The sequence below is a fragment of the Montipora foliosa genome, chromosome 12 (assembly GCF_036669935.1).
Source record: "Montipora foliosa isolate CH-2021 chromosome 12, ASM3666993v2, whole genome shotgun sequence".
In the NCBI taxonomy this organism is placed as follows: Eukaryota; Metazoa; Cnidaria; class Anthozoa; order Scleractinia; family Acroporidae; genus Montipora; species Montipora foliosa.
Genome location: NC_090880.1, coordinates 32834636 through 32854448, shown reverse-complemented (window position 1 = coordinate 32854448; position 19813 = coordinate 32834636). Strand labels below are relative to the sequence as shown.

The window sequence follows — 19813 nt, the reverse complement described above, 5'->3', positions numbered from 1 at the left end:
CTAGAATAATACTACGATCCTCCACGGTTTAATTTCTTAAATTCAAACGTCAAGTCTTTTTTTCTTGGCCTGGAGTAAAATGACATATAATTTTATTTTAAAAAAACGCTCCTTTTACTTTTAGTCGCCTCCAAAGTGTTTCATCTCGACACGCGCTTGCTTGCTTGCGAACACGAGGTCCAAAGTTCGATTACAGGACAAAAAAAAATCAAACAATGTGGGATGATGCACGAGCCACAGAGTTGAAAAAGTCCAGCGAGATACAAAAAGAAATTAGGATGTAACAGAGAAATGGACGAATTAGGAGTATCGGTTTGTGGCATTTCGCCCGAAACGTCGAGGGAGCCGGAGCGGTGACCTTTAACACGAAGGACTTTACAGCAAATTTATTACATAACCGAAAACATACAATTTATTGAAATAAGGCTTTGGTGTGGTCGGTATTGTGTACCCTCTACGCCCCTAAAAATATTTTTTCCAGCGTGAATATCAAGGGATTCTTTGCCGGATCCTAGTGTTTTCAATACCGAATAAAATGAAGGAGGGAATTCGAATGTTCAAAGAATGCGAAAATCCAAGATCTATATGTTGAGTGGAAAATTCATGTTACCTAAGTTGTCAGCAATGGTACTTGGTGCATGTACTTTTTGAAGATATAATATTTTACGCCTTGCCTAAGTGTTTGAAGTGCGGGCTATAGACGACATTGAGAGAAGTGATGATCCTCGCATTTAGATGCACAATTCATGCAAATGTCTCTTATCGAGGAAACCTGAAAAAACTCAGGTGGCTTCAGCGAGTCCTTTAGCCACGGGAACACATGAACCCAACAAATTGACCTGCTCCCAAATGACTGGCTTCATAGCTCAGTTGGTAGGTAGAGCACTGCACTGGCATCTTAGAGGTCATTGGTTCGAATTCCGTTGAAGCTACCTGAATTTTTCAGTTTTCAAGAGTGCATCTCTTTAGAATAACTTTTACTTGCTCCAATCCCCCCACCCCCCCCCCTCCCCCTGTAACGCTACCCAACTTATGGCAGTTCATGCCTCGACTTGCTGAAATTCTTATTCACTGATTAAAATGCGGTGAAACGCTTTCTTTCATTAATACGAGTTTCAAACATCAACCTTTTACTTACTTTAGCTTTTTATTTGCTTTTTCACACATTTTTGTTTTGTTAACACAGTTTCCAAGCTTTACAAGTATTTTATGTTATTACCTGACTTGTGTTGCTTGTCGAAAACGTTGCGTTTTTGTCACTGGTCTTGGCTATAAGAAACTGAAGAAGAACATCTGAAGGAGAAGAAGAAGCGATCATCACTTAAAGCTAACCAACATTTTCCTCCGAATTGCTGAGAAATGCGCCAAACATTTACATATCTGCATGGATTCCAATAATCTTGACTGACCCTGATCTTTCCATCTGTTGTTTAGTATTCGCTGTAAATGAAATGCTGCAACTTGGACAGGCACGGCACAAAGAAATAAGTTTATGACCAGCCGTAGGAATTGCGCTCCACGCGCGCTTTACATTTCATAACATTGTTCCAGGCCTTTCTCTGTTGAAAGGACCAAATTCAGGGTTTCATCATTAACAACAGGACATGATGAGGGACAGCTACTATTTGAGTTACTTTTAACGTAAGGCCGTGGAGTAAGATTAAACTTGAACTGTACTCTACTGAAGATTGTAAGGAAAGCCAAAATGGTATTTAAGTCTAAGCATTTCAAATATCATTTCGTTCGTTGATTCAATTATCATGGGAACATTTGAAACCCACAAATGACCAGCTCCCAACATCAGTGGCTTCATAGCTCAGTTGATTAGAGCGTCGCACCAGCATCGCGATGTCACGGGTTCAAATCCCGTTGAAGTCCTGTATTTTTCAGGTTTGTCTGCAAAACTGCTAAAATTGCGTTCACAACTGCGAGGATCATAGTTTCACTTCATTTCAAAAAGGCTACGTAGCTCAAATGTTAAATTTAGGTTTCTGCTTCCAAAATCCCGAGCTTAGGATTTTGGAAATTTAAGGCCCTCCCCCCCCCCCCCAGAGGTTTAAGGAACAAGAGAACATGGCTAATTTGAACAAGAGAACATAAACCATTTTACTGATAAGAAAGTTGAGAACAAGCTTGAGAGGAATTTACAAAACAAGGGAACACAAGGAAATTTTTAAAGGGAAGAAGGGAACAAGCACCCCCCTTCCCTGGGAGGGCCTCATTGCTCCTCAACGTTTACGCGTCAAGAGAAGATAACTACATAAAAATAACTAAATTGCTAAGTAACCTTCGCACTATATTGAATATCTCATCTATTTCTTTACATAAAGGTTTTTCGAACGAATTGCACAACGTGAACGGAATGGCATGTGCCCCAAGCACTTTCGACGTGTTAAGTAATATTTTCAAGCAACGTTTTACATAACGATGCTCTCGTCGTGATCCTACATTCCCTATTTTTTTTTTGTTTCGTCTCACGGCTAAAGCTTTGATTAAACACTATGACTTTTAAAAATTGCTGTTCCAGTGAACACTGAACAGCAAACATTTATAACAAACACATGAAACTGTTCCAACAAGTCACTCCCTTCTTCTGTTGTCCGGAAAGGAACATTCTTTCTTTGCTACGTATTTTGAGTTCCGCGGTGTTCACGTGAAAAGCAAGCGCGTTTTTGAGGGTCTTCATGTGCCGCCTTATGAAAGCAGCGCTTGAACATAGAATATTTACAAAGGGGAAGCACTTATCCTAAATAAATAACATGGCAATCATGCTTCCGTTTTCTTTTGTCTCGTGGAAATACAGCTGTAGATGATGTAACTTGTGCTCTCTGAATCTATCTGGCCTTTTGACTGGTAATTCTTTTATCGAAAAACATGTCTACGTTCTGAAATAACCACATAAAGAAGTCCTAAAGCGTTTCTACTTTTTTATACTCATAATAAAAGTGGAAGTTGCGCAGTCTTACCACCACATCTATTCCCACAGCATGACCTCTACCGGCAAAAAAAGAAAAAATTTAGCCTTATACTAAAAAATTTAGCCTTATACATACATACATCTTTATTTACCCTCGGATTTTTAGAGTAGCTTGGTGTAGCTAATATCTCCGAGCATTTACCCTCCCAACCATGATACACCACAGAAGACAGACCACAACACCGGGAACTACATGCCCTACATGCCCAAGCCTTGCCGAAACATTCTTGCCAAACCAAGCATACAACTTCGTGGAATAATTAAAAATGTATTAACACTAAGCGGCGATATCATCAACGCCTCCTCAGCACATTAACTCCTCCCTCGCTCCTGTGTGGCCTTTTATCTCAAACATGTTACACCTCCTTTCAAACCGACAAAAAGCTCGTCAGGAGGGACGGCGGAGCCGGGGGGGGGACCTTTATTCCCCCCCCCAATTTCAAGCAAAATGATAATAAAATGAAAAATAAATAAATAAATAAAAATAATTTTAAAACCCATAACACATAAAAACAGAAAACTAAGCATTAAGACAAACAGATTTAAGGCCTGAAATATACGTAAGGCTGGGGATATATGTCGTAAGTTATATATGTATCAAGTAAAAAATAAGAAGTAAAACATGTGTCATTTTACGGTTGATCTACGTTTATGTTTTTGATATCTCGTCGACAATGCTGAAAGTACCATTTCCGAGCTTCAAGATTTCAAAATTTTCTGGGCCCGGTTGTTCAAAAGCCGATTAGCACTAATCCCAGATTAAAAATTAACCAAGGAATTTATTTCTCTACTCACACATGCTGTTCAACGCTGATATTCGGCGGAACTTTACATTAGAAGAAGGCCATCTTGAAGAACAAAAATAGGCAAAATAAACTTTCACCAAAAAGGTGAAAGCATGAAACAAAAGTTTAGGATAACCTTGGATTAATCGTCTTTCGAACAACCGGGCCCTAGCGGAGAATTTCCCCAGAACCCACCCAGCAAGTTTGCCTCGGCACAGTCCCTCCTCAATTGTAATGAACAAAATTAAATATGGCCGCTTTAGCCTTGCAGAGAATGGCTTTCAAAGTGTTTTGCCGCAGCCCCGCTACCTCTTACGTTGCAGTTAAGCTGAGATATTTCAGCGAGCAAAAGGTTCAGTGGACAAACGAAAGATTCGACGAGGTCGTTAAAAGAGACAAGGTAGTGGTGTTTATGAAAGGTGTTCCACATCAACCCATGTGTGGTTTTAGCAATGCTGTTGTTCGAATCCTTGAAATGCACGGTGTTGAAGAATATGGAAATTACAATGTTTTAGAGGACGAAGATTTGAGACAAGGAGTTAAAGAGTACTCAACATGGCCGACAATACCGCAAGTTTACATCGGTGGAGAGTTTCTTGGCGGCTGTGATATCATGCTCCAAATGCACCAGAATGGAGAACTCATTGAGGAACTTCAGAAAGTTGGAATACGGTCTTTGTTGGTAGACAAGGCAGAGGAAGATTTAAAGGACTCCTAACGCTTTCTTGAAATTACTGAAATGAAACTACGATTTGTAGCAGTCTAACATTAACTGTCATTCTAAAAACGTGTTTTCATACCCTGATCGTTGACAGTACGTTTTTATTTATTTTTCATCAGGTAGACAGCTGTGCAATTTTTTGTTTTGCCTTTTTTCCCGATTTTACCCTAAAACTAAGGTTTTAACTTCTCGTTTGCACCTCGTCGTATTTAGACCAACTTCTTGCATCCAAACAAACATGTTGGTGCAAACCAAGTTCTGACCCTCAGATGTTGTATTCATGCAACTTAGCAAATACTGCTCCAAAATCCACCATATTACTTACTACACACTACACTGTGTAGTTGTGTCATTCAACACTGAACTGAAATTTAAAAATGCTAATTCTTTCCTTGGAATTATCAGGCTTCCTGATCCATTACTTACACTGGTAAATCAGTGTAGAAGGAGGGCCACAGGCTTAGTGCAGATAACCATGCAATATGGCAAGGACCCCAGAGAGACAAGTCTGTTATATTAACAGTTCATCATGTTGAAAATCTAAGTGTGTTTAATGTGCCAGAAAGCAACCAACATAAAATAATATTGTTTTGCTTATTTTTTTTGTTTACTAAACCAGGAAGACAGAAGATAAAATTAATATTTGAAGTGAGCTATGTATAAAGGAAACTGGACTTGTAATTCTACCTTCTGACACTGTCTATGACAAGAATCCTTCAAGTGCAAACTAAATAATGAAATGAAAAAGGGCAATTTCTATTTGTTTAAATGAGCTGTTGATGAAGTTTGCCTCTTATTACAGGATAAAACATTTTTTTAACATTTTTTAATCGTCTTTTTCTGGTTCATCTTTTTTCATGTATTGGCATTCATTCAATATAAGGTAACAGTGGATATTACAGAATGGCTTGTGGGTTAACCTTTGTACATTGCCATTAATTTTGTACAGGATTATCATTATCATTTCATTGAGGCTTTCAACAATATTGCATATTACATGGTGGGAATTTCATTGTTAACTACTGATTTCAACCAGCTTGAAAATAGTTTGCAGTATTGAATAATAATAAATTGATTTGTCATATTGCTGAATTTTCTCCCCCAACAGCGTGCGCTCTCATTGGTTTCACTGTACTTCGAGGTCACATGACATCTAACAATAAAACTGCTTCCCATCAAAAGTCTCTGAGCGGGCAACAGTGCAAATCTATGATGTCAGAGGGTAACAGTGCACTGTTATCAGCAAATGTCGGCCGATGACCGCCATTGCTATTGCTGTTGCATGTTTTTCTTTTTGTGCTAAATAACAAATCACTTAATGACTGGTCCCGATAGAAACTGTTAATTTTGTTTCCCTCGAAGCTCAAAGTCTCCCTCGGCTGTGCCTCGGGGAAACGTTGAGATTCTCGGGAAACAAAATTAACTGTTTCCCTCAGGACCAGTCATTAAGTTTACTGTCTGGGGAAGCATGGATGAGAGCATAATTATGTAGAAGTTAGAGACACTTGGAACAAAAGAAAAAAAAGGTCAGTTTTTGTTTCTCCCATTTCATTAAAATGTGAAGCATTCCACTTCTGAAAGCAGCATTCACTAGTAACCAAACTTTTCATTCAGATGCGTTCTCCCATCGCCTGTCTGACCTGCAAACAAACAAACAAAAAATGACTCAAGACCAACAAAACCAGCTGGCTATAAAAGGGCAAACCACTTTGCAGACTAGTCTTAACCAGGTCACAAGGGAATGAAATAAATAAATAATAATGTGTAAATGTATCGCTTGGTGTGCATTCGGCTTTTGATTGATTAAAAGTTTCATTTTTTTTCACGTGAAATTTAATAAACAGCAAAGGATAAGGCAGCTCTTAGCTAGGATTTGCATACATAAAGATGACATATTCATCTTGAAAGAAGATGGCAACAATCATTTACATAATGTGATAGATAAAGGAGATTCGTGCAGAACAATTGCAAGTTGAATATTGAATTCCTTTGGGAATTGAGTTTTTTTTTTTTAAGATTAATGAAAGAAATAAAATTATTATTATTTTGATAAAGTTTGTTCATGGTATTCTGACTTCAAATGAAAGAAGAGTAATTATTTTAGTGATGTGAATGAGAATACCCCCTTAGGGTAACCTGTGTCTACCGGGTATCTCAGGATTTAGAGAGGCATGCAGTTGACCTTAATTCATGCAGGCTGTCCTCTAGATGAAGTATTCACTCTTAACAGTACCAACCCTCTGGTGGTGTCCAACCAGCATACGTTGGATCATTAACAGCTTCCCAGTGAGAAGGGACATGATATGATCGCTTTGCTTTCTTTTTCTTTGGGCTTCCAAGATTCTGAAAGTAAATAAAATTTTGTAAATCTAAGGAGATGTGCTTCATCTTAAAATACAAAAACCTCAACAAACTTAGATCGTTGACCCTCTTACTGTTTTTGGATATTTGCCATGGAGTTAAAGAGAAGAATATTATAAAAAAATACTTAGACTGCGTATCTTCTAGGAATCTACAGTATTCTTCATTTATTTGCATCTAGGCTTCTCTGAAGGTTTCTGAAGGTTTGCTGAGCACTTGATGACCACAAAACTCAAACACTATCATAATTATGGCAAAAAAACAACTCACCTTCTCTATTTCCTCATTTTGTTCTTCCAGTGCATCATCTGATCCATGTCGTTTCCTTCCTTTCTGATTTTCTCTATCTTGTTCTACCAAATTTTCCTCTTTATCAATGATGTTGGTCTCTTTTTTTTCCACCGATCTTTCATATTCCTTTTTCTGTGTTTTAATATTTCCTGTCAGTAAAACTGGTAATGCAGGAATAGCAAATTCTTGTCTCCTTTCTTGATGGCTAATTGGGCCTAAATCCCTTGATTCTACAGTAGCTTCTACAGCTGCAGATGACTGATGCCTTGAATCTGTATGATTGTCTACTGTTGTTGTCATGGTCGAGTTATTTCCTATACTTATTGTATCTTGCTGGCTTGGTACCTCTAAACATAACAAAAATAATAATTTTTTAATGGAATGCCAATGAATCCACCTGACTGTTATTTTATTCTTTCCAACCTCTCTTTTGCTATTTCAAAAAGTAAACTTGGGTGCCAATTTTCTATTAAATTACATCAAAATAAACTTACCACTCTTCAGAGATGACTCAGTTGAAGCATGCCTGGGTAGGATAATTTGATAATGAATGTATTAAGTTCTTTCAGTTATTCAGAATATTTACTTTAAAATAGTGGCTATGCTGAAGAGAGATGAAGTTGTTAAGGATGATCAAAATAATTATGGCAAAACTGTGCATAAACTTCATGAAACTATGTAACCTACTCCAAATGGACCGAGTTGGAGCCTTGATTGTAATACTTCAACCTCTCAATTCTCTCCAACGATTAAGAATATTATCCTTGTCATAAGTGAATGGTTAATAACACTTGGTTTTAATAATTATCTCGAATAGATTAAGTTCTTTGCAATTTGGCAGAACCCTCAACAATTCCACATGTTAACCCATTGACCACTGGGAGTGAGGCTTAACAGATTTTACTCTGTCTAATGCCAGATGAATTTGCTCATCAACTGGAGGTGTCATAAAGCTTCTGAGGGGTGAATGGGTTAAACATTGATGTTTTCCCCATTAACCCATTGACTCCTGGGAGTGAGACGTAACAGATTTTTCTCTGCCAAATGATTTTACTTGTCAACTGGGGGCATACTAGTTTGCCTGAGTGGTCAATGGTAAATATAACTGTATTTTGTATCCACCATATCTTTCTCAATAGGGAATTTAAGAAAGGACGACGGCTACGACTACAACAACGCCACAAAGCAATAATATCATTGGTTAACAGAGCATAAATAATCGTGCAGCACAGATTTTAGCAAGTATCTTAGCGATTCTCTGCATAACGACAACGTGAAATCACCAAATTTGAAGTTTTGACGACAACATGAGCATGCAACAGAGAATCCTTCATTCTCTATTTTAAGTCTGAAAACGCTCATACCAATTTATTTTTAGGATACTTCGCCCACATTGTAGGACGCGAAGGAGACTGAATAATCGCGAAAGACTTATGATAAAGGAGAGTTATATCTTGAGGTGACGTTTTCGTCGACCGTCGCCATTGTAGATCTTAAATTCCCTAATAATGCTTCAGGGATTACTCTTTAGGTAATGACAAGCAACTTAACTCATTCATTGGGAGGTGAAAGGGTAATTTAAAGAAAATGGAAAATGTTTTCTTTTTGCTGTTTTAAAGCATTAAATCATGAAATGCTTACTGTGCAAATGATGGCAGATTTGCTGGCTTTGCAATGTTCTGTAGTTTAACAAGCCTTTCTTTTTCCTACAAGATATATGTACATTTTTAAAGAAAAAAGTTCAATGACACATGACATGCTCACTGAGGAACATTTAGTCAGATGAAAGACAGCAGAAGGCAAGTAGATTTCTCTGGACAGTATCGGTACCTTCTTCAGATCAAACGCTTTTCTCTTCAGCTTTGTTCTGGTTGTCTTATCAATTGATGTTCCAAGACATTTCATGTAATTATCCAAAGAGTCTGCACCTTCCAGGTTTTCACCTTCCTTGCCTGGAAAACAATAGGTAAAACTTTATTTAAATCCTGTCAACTATGGTATAATACTAATTGCTGATTTCCACAAGGGGTGTGTGGTTACGATAAAAGGTAATTAATTTTGCCTCATGGCTTCTTTAAAGTTGAAGAATAAGTTTCAATGAAATTCTGCACAAGTTACCTGCTACATCCTTCTGTAATTTGCTTTCACAGTCCTGAATTTCTTTGTCCACTGCCTCCAGCTTTAATGTCTAAAAATGAACTAACAACTTTATTTTCTTATCATAACAATACAAGTAATACACAGATTCAAAACACTTAAGGCAAACGAGTGTGATAGCTAAAGAGAGTTTTCAGTGAAGACTGATCTGAACTACACAATGTGCCAACACATGCAAATAATAATGATAATAATAATAATATTAATCAAAAGGATAAACGCTAAAAGGTTAGCACAACGTTTCGACATCGTCGAGATGTCACTGTCAAGTGAAAAAATAAATTATAAGCCGCACATAAGTACAAAAATTGTTGAATAAATTAAATCAAGAAATGGTTCAGTGACGGTTAAGTGACAGTCACGATTGTTCTACTTTACGGATCAATGAAGATCACGTAAATAGTTTTGCTTTAACCATGTCAGTTTGTGTGTTGAGTGATGGAGATTTTTCTTTGATGAGCATCATCTCATATATGAGACAGTCAAACTTTGTTTTGCATTTTTTCAGAATTGTGAAGCATTGATCTGGGATTTTGTTTTGTAAACCATGTTCTTCCCATCGATATTTACGAGATCTTCATTGATCCGTATAGTAGAACAATCGTGACTGTCACTTACCTGTCACTGAACCATTTCTTGATTTAATTTATTCAACAATTTTTGTACTTATCTGCAGCTTATAAATTATTTTTTCACTTGACAATGACATCTCGACGATGTCGAAACGTTGTGCTAGCCTTTTAGCGTTTATCTTTTTGATTAATATTATAGTTTCAAAGTCTAAGTTTAATAATAATAATAATAATAATAATAATAATAATAATAATAATAATAATAATAACTTTCCTAATTTTTGGTTTTGCTATTATGCTGTTTTTTCAGACAATAAAGTTTAATGGATCCACACTATTTTTCTCAACCCAAGAATAAACATGAGTTTTAGCAAAATGCTACTACGATGAGGGGAACCTGCAATGGACCAACAGCAAGTACATGCAGGCAGGATGGTCGAGTGGTTAGGGCGTTGGGTTTACATGCGGCTGCTCCGGGTTCAAATCCCGTTCTAACCTCTGATTACGATTTGTTTCCAGTTGTCCCGGATTCAACTCTACCACGCTTTGTAAATAGCCAACTGGTTGCCTTCTGCCAGTTGGGGTTCTTAATAATGTTTCCGTTAAGTTTGAATTGTTTCTTTCACAATTGTTAAAAGTGGGGTGCCTGTAAACTAGCTTGATAGCTAAGTGCACTTCCACTATAAAGAAAGCATTTACATTTTTACATTTTTTTATGAGGTAGTAGAAAATTAATGATTATTCTTAGCTCCAACATGCTACTGAAATGGAGAGAGGCTTTGGCCATGGTAACCCTATGACTTACTTTGACTTCATATTTTACCAAAAATAGGTTAACCAAGTGTAATTCAACTCACCAAAGTTTCATATGTTTCCATAGTTGGTTCATCCTTACCAGCTCGCTTCATCCTCTGAATTCTCTTTTTCTCAACTATAAACATAAAAATTTAGCAAGATTGAAGATAAAAGTGCTTTCTTTTGGCATGAATTGAATTGTTCTTTTCATGTGATGAACCACCAGTGAGACAAGTCTCTTTTACACTAACCTGATCCAGTTCTATCCAAAAAAGCGTCTTCATCGCTGTCATAAAAATCATTTTCTTCCCAGTTTTTCTCTTTGTGCTTTCTGCTTTCTGGTGAGAAATATCATCAGAAATCCCTTGTGAGTAATTAGATCAACAATGACAGACCAACATAAACACAGAGTCAACAGCAGCTTTTTAAGATTGTTTTCTTACCATGTGAAGATTGTCTGAGCAGACCTGCAGCATCCAACATTCTACAAGCCTCCTGAGCACATTCAAGAACTGCTTCTTTCTTCCTTCCAGCAACAGCAGCTTCTGCATAAAGAGATTCTCCACCTGGACCATCAATGGGGAGCCTAATAAGTAAACTAAAAAAATAAATACTCTACCAAACACATTCACTTCAGCACAATATAACTGTGATGGCGATAATAAGGATTAATAATGACTATGATGATGATAATGATGATAAATAATGACCATAAAAGTTATGATGATGTTCATGACCACCATGGTAATCATCGTCCTGGTCGTAGTGGGGCTGATTTTAGTGATTTTGTTTACAAACTAAGATATTAGCATGCATTTCATATAATTTTCTTTCTTTGAAAATTTTATCCTTGCCCTTACATCCAGAGTATTCCTACACCTAGCAAGTGGCAAGGGCATTTTAGGCAAAGAGTAGGAAGCAGTACACTGCCAGTAGCCAGGTTCTATTGAGTGTTTCCAATAATATTAGTATACAGTGCTTATGTTCATACTAATTAATTTTTAGAATATACAAAATTTCATACCAGTATATTTGAACCGCAATATGATACTTGAATTAAATAAAGTTGATAATGTTGGTGATTGTGATTAACCCATTGACTCGTGGGAGTGACACTTGACAGATTTTACTCTGTCTAATACCGAACGATTTTACTCATCAACTAGGAGTGTCCCAGGGTGCTTAAGGAGTCAATGGTTTAATGAAAAGAATGCCAAAGTTTTAAACCTCAAAAAGTGGATGAAGATTTTACGCAGGTCACACACAGTTAAAATTTTAAGTTATTTGTGGACAAGTAATAGTGTATAAATGTTCAACAGTCAGTGAAACTGCATAATCATACTTGACTTTACAGTGATAAACTCTGGCATGTCCTGGTCCCTTCTCCTCCACATCATACTCTAGTTCAAGCCCTATCAAACAGCATAAGGAAATAGTCACTATTGTTTTAAATAAAAGAAAGAGTTACTAATATTATTATAGGTACATTTTATTGAAAAAAAAATTGTGCTGCACAGCTCTGCACCACTTTCATTATAAAGTAAAGAAAAAATCCCTGAATAAGGATGATACCCTTCAACAAAATGCCCTATATGTTATAAAAGTTTTCAGTTTTTTTCTTAAAGAAACTGGGAATGTGAATACTACATGTATCTTCCACGTAACATTTCAGTCTAAACATGACATTGAAAATCCCAGATGTTCTACATTTTTCTGATCAGTCTTTGAACAAAACTATTACATTTTGATGGATCAGCCCCATAGATTTGTGAATGACAGACAAGAAAAACAAGAAATAACTTCTTTAATAACCTTCTCGTTCGAAGAATCCTCTCAAAGTTTTTTTAGGATCTTTAAAGTGATGTTGTTCAGATTCCTTATCAATCTCCCCCAAAAAGGCAGGTTCTTCCACAGCATCCTCACCTAAAATTAATCACAATAAAAGTAATCCACTATTGTTAAAAAAGGCAGACATGATATGAATGACTGCAAAGAAACATTGCTTTTAATGCAGGCACAACGTCTACCTACAGGATGCTCAATCAAGACCAAGACCAAGTTAGAGAAACAGAAGCATTTCCAAAGCAATATTATGGTTTCATCTTCTGCATAAAATAAGGGCAAAACTACATTGATTTGAGCATACCTGTAATTAGTATCAGGGTAAGAAATTTTAGTTGCTTGCAAGGAATCAAAATGAGAGAACTGGCCTCCTGACTTTTGATTCTTTAAGACCCTTTTTTAAAATTAATTTTCAAAACACAATCTACAACCCATTTGAGAAGCACAATTCCATGGAAATGAAATTGCCATACATTGAGTGAATTATTAGAAACCAATTGGTGTAAACCAGTACAATATGGGGGAGTATGGCACACTTTGTCCACCTCTGTGTTCCAGGTCCTTTTTCTTTTATTTGCGGCCTCTCTTGGAAGACAAAACTTGAAGATATATGTCCTTGGAAGGTAATTTAGAATCTCCACCTTGAGTTTGGAGCTCACCAGAAATGTATTGGTGCCGGAATTATCAATATTTGGATCTCCCTCAACTTGTGGTTTCGGATGGCAGGCGAGCAAAATTTGCATTGTGAACAATAGGATTAGGGCCTCATTAGCTGAACCCAGTGCATTGTTCACTGGGTCATGGATTGTGAATCATTGTGAAAGAGTCATCAATATTGATGAACACAAAGGTACATCTTGACTTCCAATCCTCAGACGCTTTGGTACCAAGAGACAGAAGTGCCAGTGCATATACTATTTTACCACTTTTGCTACATTCTGCCCACTGTTGTTGGGCCTTAACCCATTGAGTCCTAGGGGTTCCCCATTGACGAGTAAAATCATCTGGCGTTAGACAGAGTAAAATACCAAGTCTGGCCGGTTTCGGCCGGTTTGGACATCAAAGGGTTAATGGGGACATTTAACGCTTATACATTGTCTGTGACCTGGTTGAAAAGGAGGCAGCACTGCATTGTTAGCCAAAGAAGCGATCAATGTCAACAATGTTTACTCTGATGAGGAAACATTGTGAGGTTTCTGAGTGGCTGGTTGGTTTTGGTTCTACTCGTGTGCGCACTGTTATTGTGTATAAACTGCTGTACTCAGAATACCATTGAATAACTGCTGGAATTTTCTTTCACCAGTTTGCTGAATACCTCAAGTCTGTCATCATGTCCAGAGATAGGTTACTGATAACTAGTGATTTCAATTTCCATATGGATGTGCCCACTAATCCAAATAATATAAGCTTCACAGATCTTTTAAACACAATGGTCTTGTCCAACACGTGAAGCAACCTACCCATACACACAGTCACACACTAGACCTCATTATTACGTTCCAATCTGATGACTTTGTTTCTGAAGAGCCGTTTTCTGGGATATTTATCTCTGATCATGCTGCCGTGATGTGTGGTTTAAGGACACGTAGACCAGTCATAGAACTGAAGCATGATGAATACAGGAAGTTGAAGTATATTGATTCTAAACTATTCGCTGAGGACATTTGCAATTCTACTGCGTGTATAGATCCCCCTGAAGAATTAAACAATTTAGTTAAATGCTAAAACACAATGCTGTCATCACTACTGAACAAGCATGCCCCGATACAATCACAATAAATAAAAGGTAGGCCCAGGCTGCCCTGGTTTGATGATGACATCATGCAGGAAAGGCGTGAAAGACGGAAAAGCCAAGAAACGGTGCAGGAGAACTGGACTAACCTTGGACCTTTTAGTGTTTAAATCCAAGAGAAGTCATGTAATATAAGTTATGAACAATGTGGGAAGAACATATTACAGTCAATTTGTAAAAGAAAACAGCTCAAATCAGTCAAAGCTATTTCAGGGGAGCAAAGTGTCTACTGAATATTCAGGCTGATAAAGCTCTCCTGCCTCACACAAATGCCGTTATGCTTGCCAACGATATTGGAGACTACTTTGTCCATAAGATCACTGCAATAAGATCCAAGCTGGCGGCCAGGACTCAGTCCCCTCCTAGTGTTGTGCAAGAATGGGATTCTTCTATCACCTTGGAAATGACTGATCTTTCCTCCTCTGAAGTTATGCTACTCACTGAGGAGGATGTAAAGACACTATAGAACTATCCTGTAAGAAATTGTGTGACCTTGATCCACTTCCATCTTCTATGCTGTCTATACTACTCCCTGTCATCACAAAGATGATTAATTAATTTATCACTAGAAACTGGTCGGTTCACTGATGATTGGAAGAATGCCTTGGTACACTCATTGTTTAAGAAACCTGGACTAAAACTGGTAAAAAAGAACTTCCACCCCAATAAGTAATTTACAGTTTACTTCTAAGCTTACTGAGAAAGCAGTTGATATCCATTTAAAGACCCACATATTGACCAATGGCTTGTTCCCACTGAAAGTTAAGAATGACATTCGTACGAATATGGAAAAGGGTCATGTGACATTCCTAGCTCTTTTGGATTTGAGTGCCACCTTTGATACCATGGACCATGTTATTCTTATTCATAGATTTCAGCTCTCCATAGCATCTAGCACCTCAGTTTCCCTTGTACTCTCTAACGAAGGAAATGACACGTTTAATTGAGTGTCATCTGCGTACGAATGTGCAGACAGATGAGATTTAATGATACTGAAAAGTTTGCTAGCATAGATAGTAAAAAGCAGGGGACCAAGGCATGAGGCCTGAGGCACCCCACATTCCAGGCAAAACTTTTTGGGAAGAGCACCATTAATGATATTGCAACTTGTTGCAATCGACCGCTCATTCAAGAGCTAACCCATGTAGGCCGAGCAGTGGCTGCATCGTTGATGTTCGTTCAGGGATGATTTATGATAAGTTGATGCTGAATGGTGTTGAATTATGATAACACTGAGTTTCTGGTGATTGGCACTAGCAAGCAGTTATCTAGAGTGTTTGTTAGCAGCATCAGGGTTGGAGATGTAATCCCTGTTCACTCTGCGAAAAATTTGGGTTCCTGGTTTGACTCTCACATAAATATAGCAATGCATATAACAAAGACCGGTGGTAGCCCATTCTTTTATCTATACAATATCAGACACATATGAAAATACCTTACTAGTGAATATACTGAGAAACTGATTCACGCATTTATAACCAGTAGGTTAGACTACTGCAACAGTCTCCTCCATGGAGTTCCGGACCATCACTTGCAAAAACTCCAATGTGTCATGAAATGCCAATGATCTTCTGCACATCTAAATACTGTCATATTACTCCGCACCTTCAACAACTTCACTGGTTGCCTATCTGCCTACAATCTTGGACAAAACTCTTGGGAAAAATTCTAGCGTAAGCATCATTTGACACGCACTTACTATTAATATATTGGTCCTTTCCCCCCCAACCCCCAAACCAATGTTGACAATGTGATGCAAAACATACTGTGCAAGCCTTTGCCCGTTTTTTTAAACCAACATTGGAATGGGGGGAGGGGGTAAAGTGGGAAGAAATTCATCTTTATCACACAGACAAATTAGCACGTCACATTTTCCCAACGAGCTTTGTCCAAGATTGTACATATCAAGTTTTTAAAGATTCTTTTGATCACCTTTAAAGTACTCCAAGGCCAAGGCTCAGCTCGTAAATATCTCACTGATTTAATTTCAGTCTTACCGTCATCCTGCTATAACGGTAATTTACAGTGAAATAGCAAGGGAATTTTTCTCAGCACTCCAAACCGTCTTACAAAAGTTACCATGGGGGATAGATCCTTCATGGCGGCAGTGCCATGGCTTTATTAGAATGGTCTTCTCATAAGCATTAGATCTGTTTCCACGACAAGTGATTTTAAACAGAAACTTAAGACATTTTTATTAAGCAAGGCATTTTGTTACTACAATTAGTTATAATTAGCTTTTAGCTTTATGCTTACAGTTTTCTGTAAATTACCATTCCTATAGGCAATTGTAAATAATGTAGTTTTTATCTTCTTAATTCATAGAAATTGTATACCAGTTCTTATTTTTGTACTTTACTGTAATGCCCATTTGATTTTTTTTCTGAAAATATAAATATTAAATATTATTATTATTATTGTTATTACTGATTATTATTATTACTGAGTACTCCTTAGTAGACTAGTACGGCAAAAATGGTGAAGAACACTATTACGAAGCAAAAAACAGGAATTGCTGCAGAGGATGTGAGCCTAACAGCTACTGTACAATATGTGTACACTCAAAGACTCAGACAACACAAACTTGCAATTAGGGGCATTACTGAACCACGAAACAGCGAAACACCAAACACCATGTATAATAACCCCACCATACATAGAAAACAAATTGAAAACAATTGAGGATGGATTTTGAGATTCCTGGTACATATCGTTTTAGGCCTAAAACAATGTTTAATCTCAACATCCAACCTTTGTTGGTTAGTGTTCAATGTACAGTGGGGTCACCATGATTTGGTGTTTCGTGATTTGGTAATCTCCTGTAATCAGTATTAAATCTCACCAATTCCCCAGTCTATTCCAGTGTCTTGACCATCCTGCCCTCTACCGTCCCGGTCTTTCTTCCACTCTTCATATTCCTCTTCCGTCATTACGCGTCCCACACCAGCAATCTTTTGTGTTGGTTCTTCTTTTGCATCTTGATCCAATTCAGCTTCTCCTGAATCCTCAGGACCCTAAGGCAAAAAAGATAAAGCACAAAGATAACATTGAAAATGAAGAAGTCCATACAGAACTGCAAAGGGAATAATAATTGTACAATGAAAGTGATGAACATTTTTAGTTTTTTTTGAAAATTGCCACAAGTCATGTGGCAATCTCAGAAGAACAGTTCCTTTGTTTTTCCTTTCCAGACTGGTCTCCATTAGAGGGATGAATACTGCAAAATACAAACGATAAAGCTAGAGAGGAGTATACCAGTAATGCATCTTTGAGCATCTGTAAATTATATGGTTTACTGCTTCCTCCAGTAATGTAATGCTGCCCAACAAAGAGAACCGAAGCTAAAAGGCCCATGTTCACCCTACAGGCATTGCGTGCCCGGGAACAATTTTCATAAATGAAAGTCCTATCAAAGCTGAAATTCATCCAATCAGATCGCTACAATAAGCAATGCAAATTTCCATAACAAAAACAAACGGTCAAAAAGGGGCATTACTAAACCACGAAACAGTGAAACGGCAAAACAGCCAAACGAAACACTAAAACACCCTGTATGACCCCACCATACACTGAATACTAACCAACAAAGGTTGAATTTGAGATTAAATATCGTTTTAGGCCTAACACGTTATTGCTCCTAATTCATTGAGATTAAGATTAGGATTCAGATTAAGACTGAGATTAGGAGCAATAACTTATTAGGCCTAAAACGATGCTTAATCTCAAATCCAACCTTTGTTGGTTAGTATTCAGTGTATGGTGGGGGTCATACATGGTGTTTTGGTGCTTTGTTTCGCTGTTTCGTTGTTTAGTAATGTCCATCGAAAAGCCTGTCGGTCGAAAAAGGTAAAAAAGGTAAAGTCTCTGTTAAGAGCCTGAATGCCCATTAAGGCCGGCGCTTATCTCCGGTTTCCGTAGCATGAAGCGACTAGGAGTATTTATGCTCCCCCCTGGATGGGATGCTAGTCCATCGCAGGGTTACCCCCAGCATTACGCCGGTACCCATTTATACACATGGGTGGAGAGAAGCACCGTGAGAGTTAAGTGTCTTGCCCAACAACACAACACAATGTCCCAGGCCAGGTCCCGAACCCGGACAACTCAATCCGGAGTCGAGCACACTAACCATGAGGCCACCACGCCCGCGGTCGAAGGCGGGCCTTTAAACTGCTGAATACCCTGCCACTTATTTGTGTAAGAATAACAACATCTATTGTATTTTGTGTCATTCTTCAAAGAACACTGCTGAGTGCTCACAAAAGTGGCAAGGTATTCACCAGTTACAATACTCCAAAAGGAAAAGAGTGAAACTTCAAGATCCCTGGTTGTCAATCACAATTCTCTCCCAAACTTTACCTGAAGAATAAATAACCTCGAACTTCCCCCGAACTTAAAAACGTATCCTACACGTAATCGATAGTAGCGTTTAGCTTCCAAAGGAGACTTGTTTACTGTAGTTCCATGTGTACTTCCTAGGTCATAAATGTAAAATCCTCTCTCACTGTTTGAAGAATCACTCCTCTTGTACTGAATAACTGCATGGTATCTTGACACAGAAGGATGTTCTAAGCTAACGTCACAGTTTGGAAGTCTTCCAAATACATGAAATGGCTTGTTAGCAAGGTCAATATTTGAGATTATACATCCATTTTTCAACACTTCCAAACTATAAAAATCATCCGGAAGCCCACTCCAGGAAGGAACTTTGTAAGGTAACTCCGGACCCGTTTCCTTCTTTTCCCGGGTTGAGTTCTTTTCGCTAATTCCTTCGCTACTTTTCTCAGTTTGTGCGAGAGGTTTTGATGGAAGGCATGGAGGAGGCATGAATGAATTAACAACCTCATTTTGACTGTTTTTATCCGACAAAATCGCAACGTCTACATTCTTCAAATTTTGCCTGTCCTCGTCGTGGGGCTTTTCTTTGATTCCTTCGTCCTTTTTCTCAGCATTCTCGAAAGGCGTTGATAGAAGGGATGATGGAGGTACGTCTGAATTTTCAACTTTATCCAGGCTCTTTTTCATAGACAAAGTAGCAGTCAATTCCGGCAAGTCCGCCATCTTGAGTTGCCTTTCCTGGTCATGTAAGGGGCATGAAATTTACCCTTAATTAAAATTATCCTGAGGAGACAATTAGACGCCCCTCTTTGGACAGTGTGCGCAACCTTTCATGTTCTACGATGAAATGATATATGAAATGGATCATGTTTCATATTCTGGGGCCAATGGGCCATTTCCGAGTTCATCTCTCTTTTATGATGGTAATTAGCTCTAATTTACATAATGAATGAAAACTGATTTTCATAACAAAAACTTTGCACTTAAAATCACTTTGAAGAGGAAATGACCTATAGGCCATTTTACAGTCGTTTGCTCAGTGACCAAGCCTATGAATGACTGTGAGGCTGCCAGTGACCTTGTATTGATACAGACCTCACTGCTTTTATCGTGTAAATTGTGTTGTTGTAATTCTAACTAGTCTACATCAACATTAGAAAACCACAAAGGTTTGTATCAAAGCAG

General features: G+C 37.9%; 2 protein-coding genes and 1 non-coding gene across 4 annotated transcripts in view; 2 read left to right on the top strand and 1 right to left on the bottom strand.

The window, feature by feature from the left end:
• LOC137979058 (kanadaptin-like) overlaps positions 1-19374 on the bottom strand; it is a 49806-nt gene extending 30432 nt beyond the window's left edge. The window contains exons 1-14 of one of the 2 annotated variants that reach the window (XM_068826226.1): positions 18650-19356; positions 17136-17307; positions 12472-12582; positions 12002-12071; positions 11103-11245; positions 10911-10997; positions 10722-10795; positions 9254-9323; positions 8966-9087; positions 8777-8841; positions 7630-7661; positions 7115-7482; positions 6721-6826; positions 6025-6123 (exon numbers count right to left, since the gene is read on the bottom strand). In XM_068826226.1, the coding sequence (XP_068682327.1) occupies positions 6074-6123; positions 6721-6826; positions 7115-7482; positions 7630-7661; positions 8777-8841; positions 8966-9087; positions 9254-9323; positions 10722-10795; positions 10911-10997; positions 11103-11245; positions 12002-12071; positions 12472-12582; positions 17136-17307; positions 18650-19351 (2172 nt within the window). In that variant the 5' untranslated portion in view covers positions 19352-19356 and the 3' untranslated portion in view covers positions 6025-6073. Of the gene's footprint in view, positions 1-5726; positions 6124-6720; positions 6827-7114; positions 7483-7629; positions 7662-8776; positions 8842-8965; positions 9088-9253; positions 9324-10721; positions 10796-10910; positions 10998-11102; positions 11246-12001; positions 12072-12471; positions 12583-17135; positions 17308-18649 lie in introns of those variants that run through there. The other variant, XM_068826225.1, reaches the window with a different exon arrangement.
• Trnaa-agc (transfer RNA alanine (anticodon AGC)) lies at positions 1806-1878 on the top strand. Its single transcript has one exon. It is a non-coding gene; the product is annotated as a tRNA-Ala (tRNA).
• On the top strand, positions 3990-5588 carry LOC137979059 (glutaredoxin-related protein 5, mitochondrial-like). Its single transcript, XM_068826227.1, has one exon. The coding sequence runs from the start codon at positions 4013-4015 to the stop codon at positions 4478-4480; it is 468 nt and encodes a 155-aa protein (XP_068682328.1). The 5' UTR covers positions 3990-4012; the 3' UTR covers positions 4481-5588.
• Positions 19375-19813: the final 439 nt, after the last annotated feature.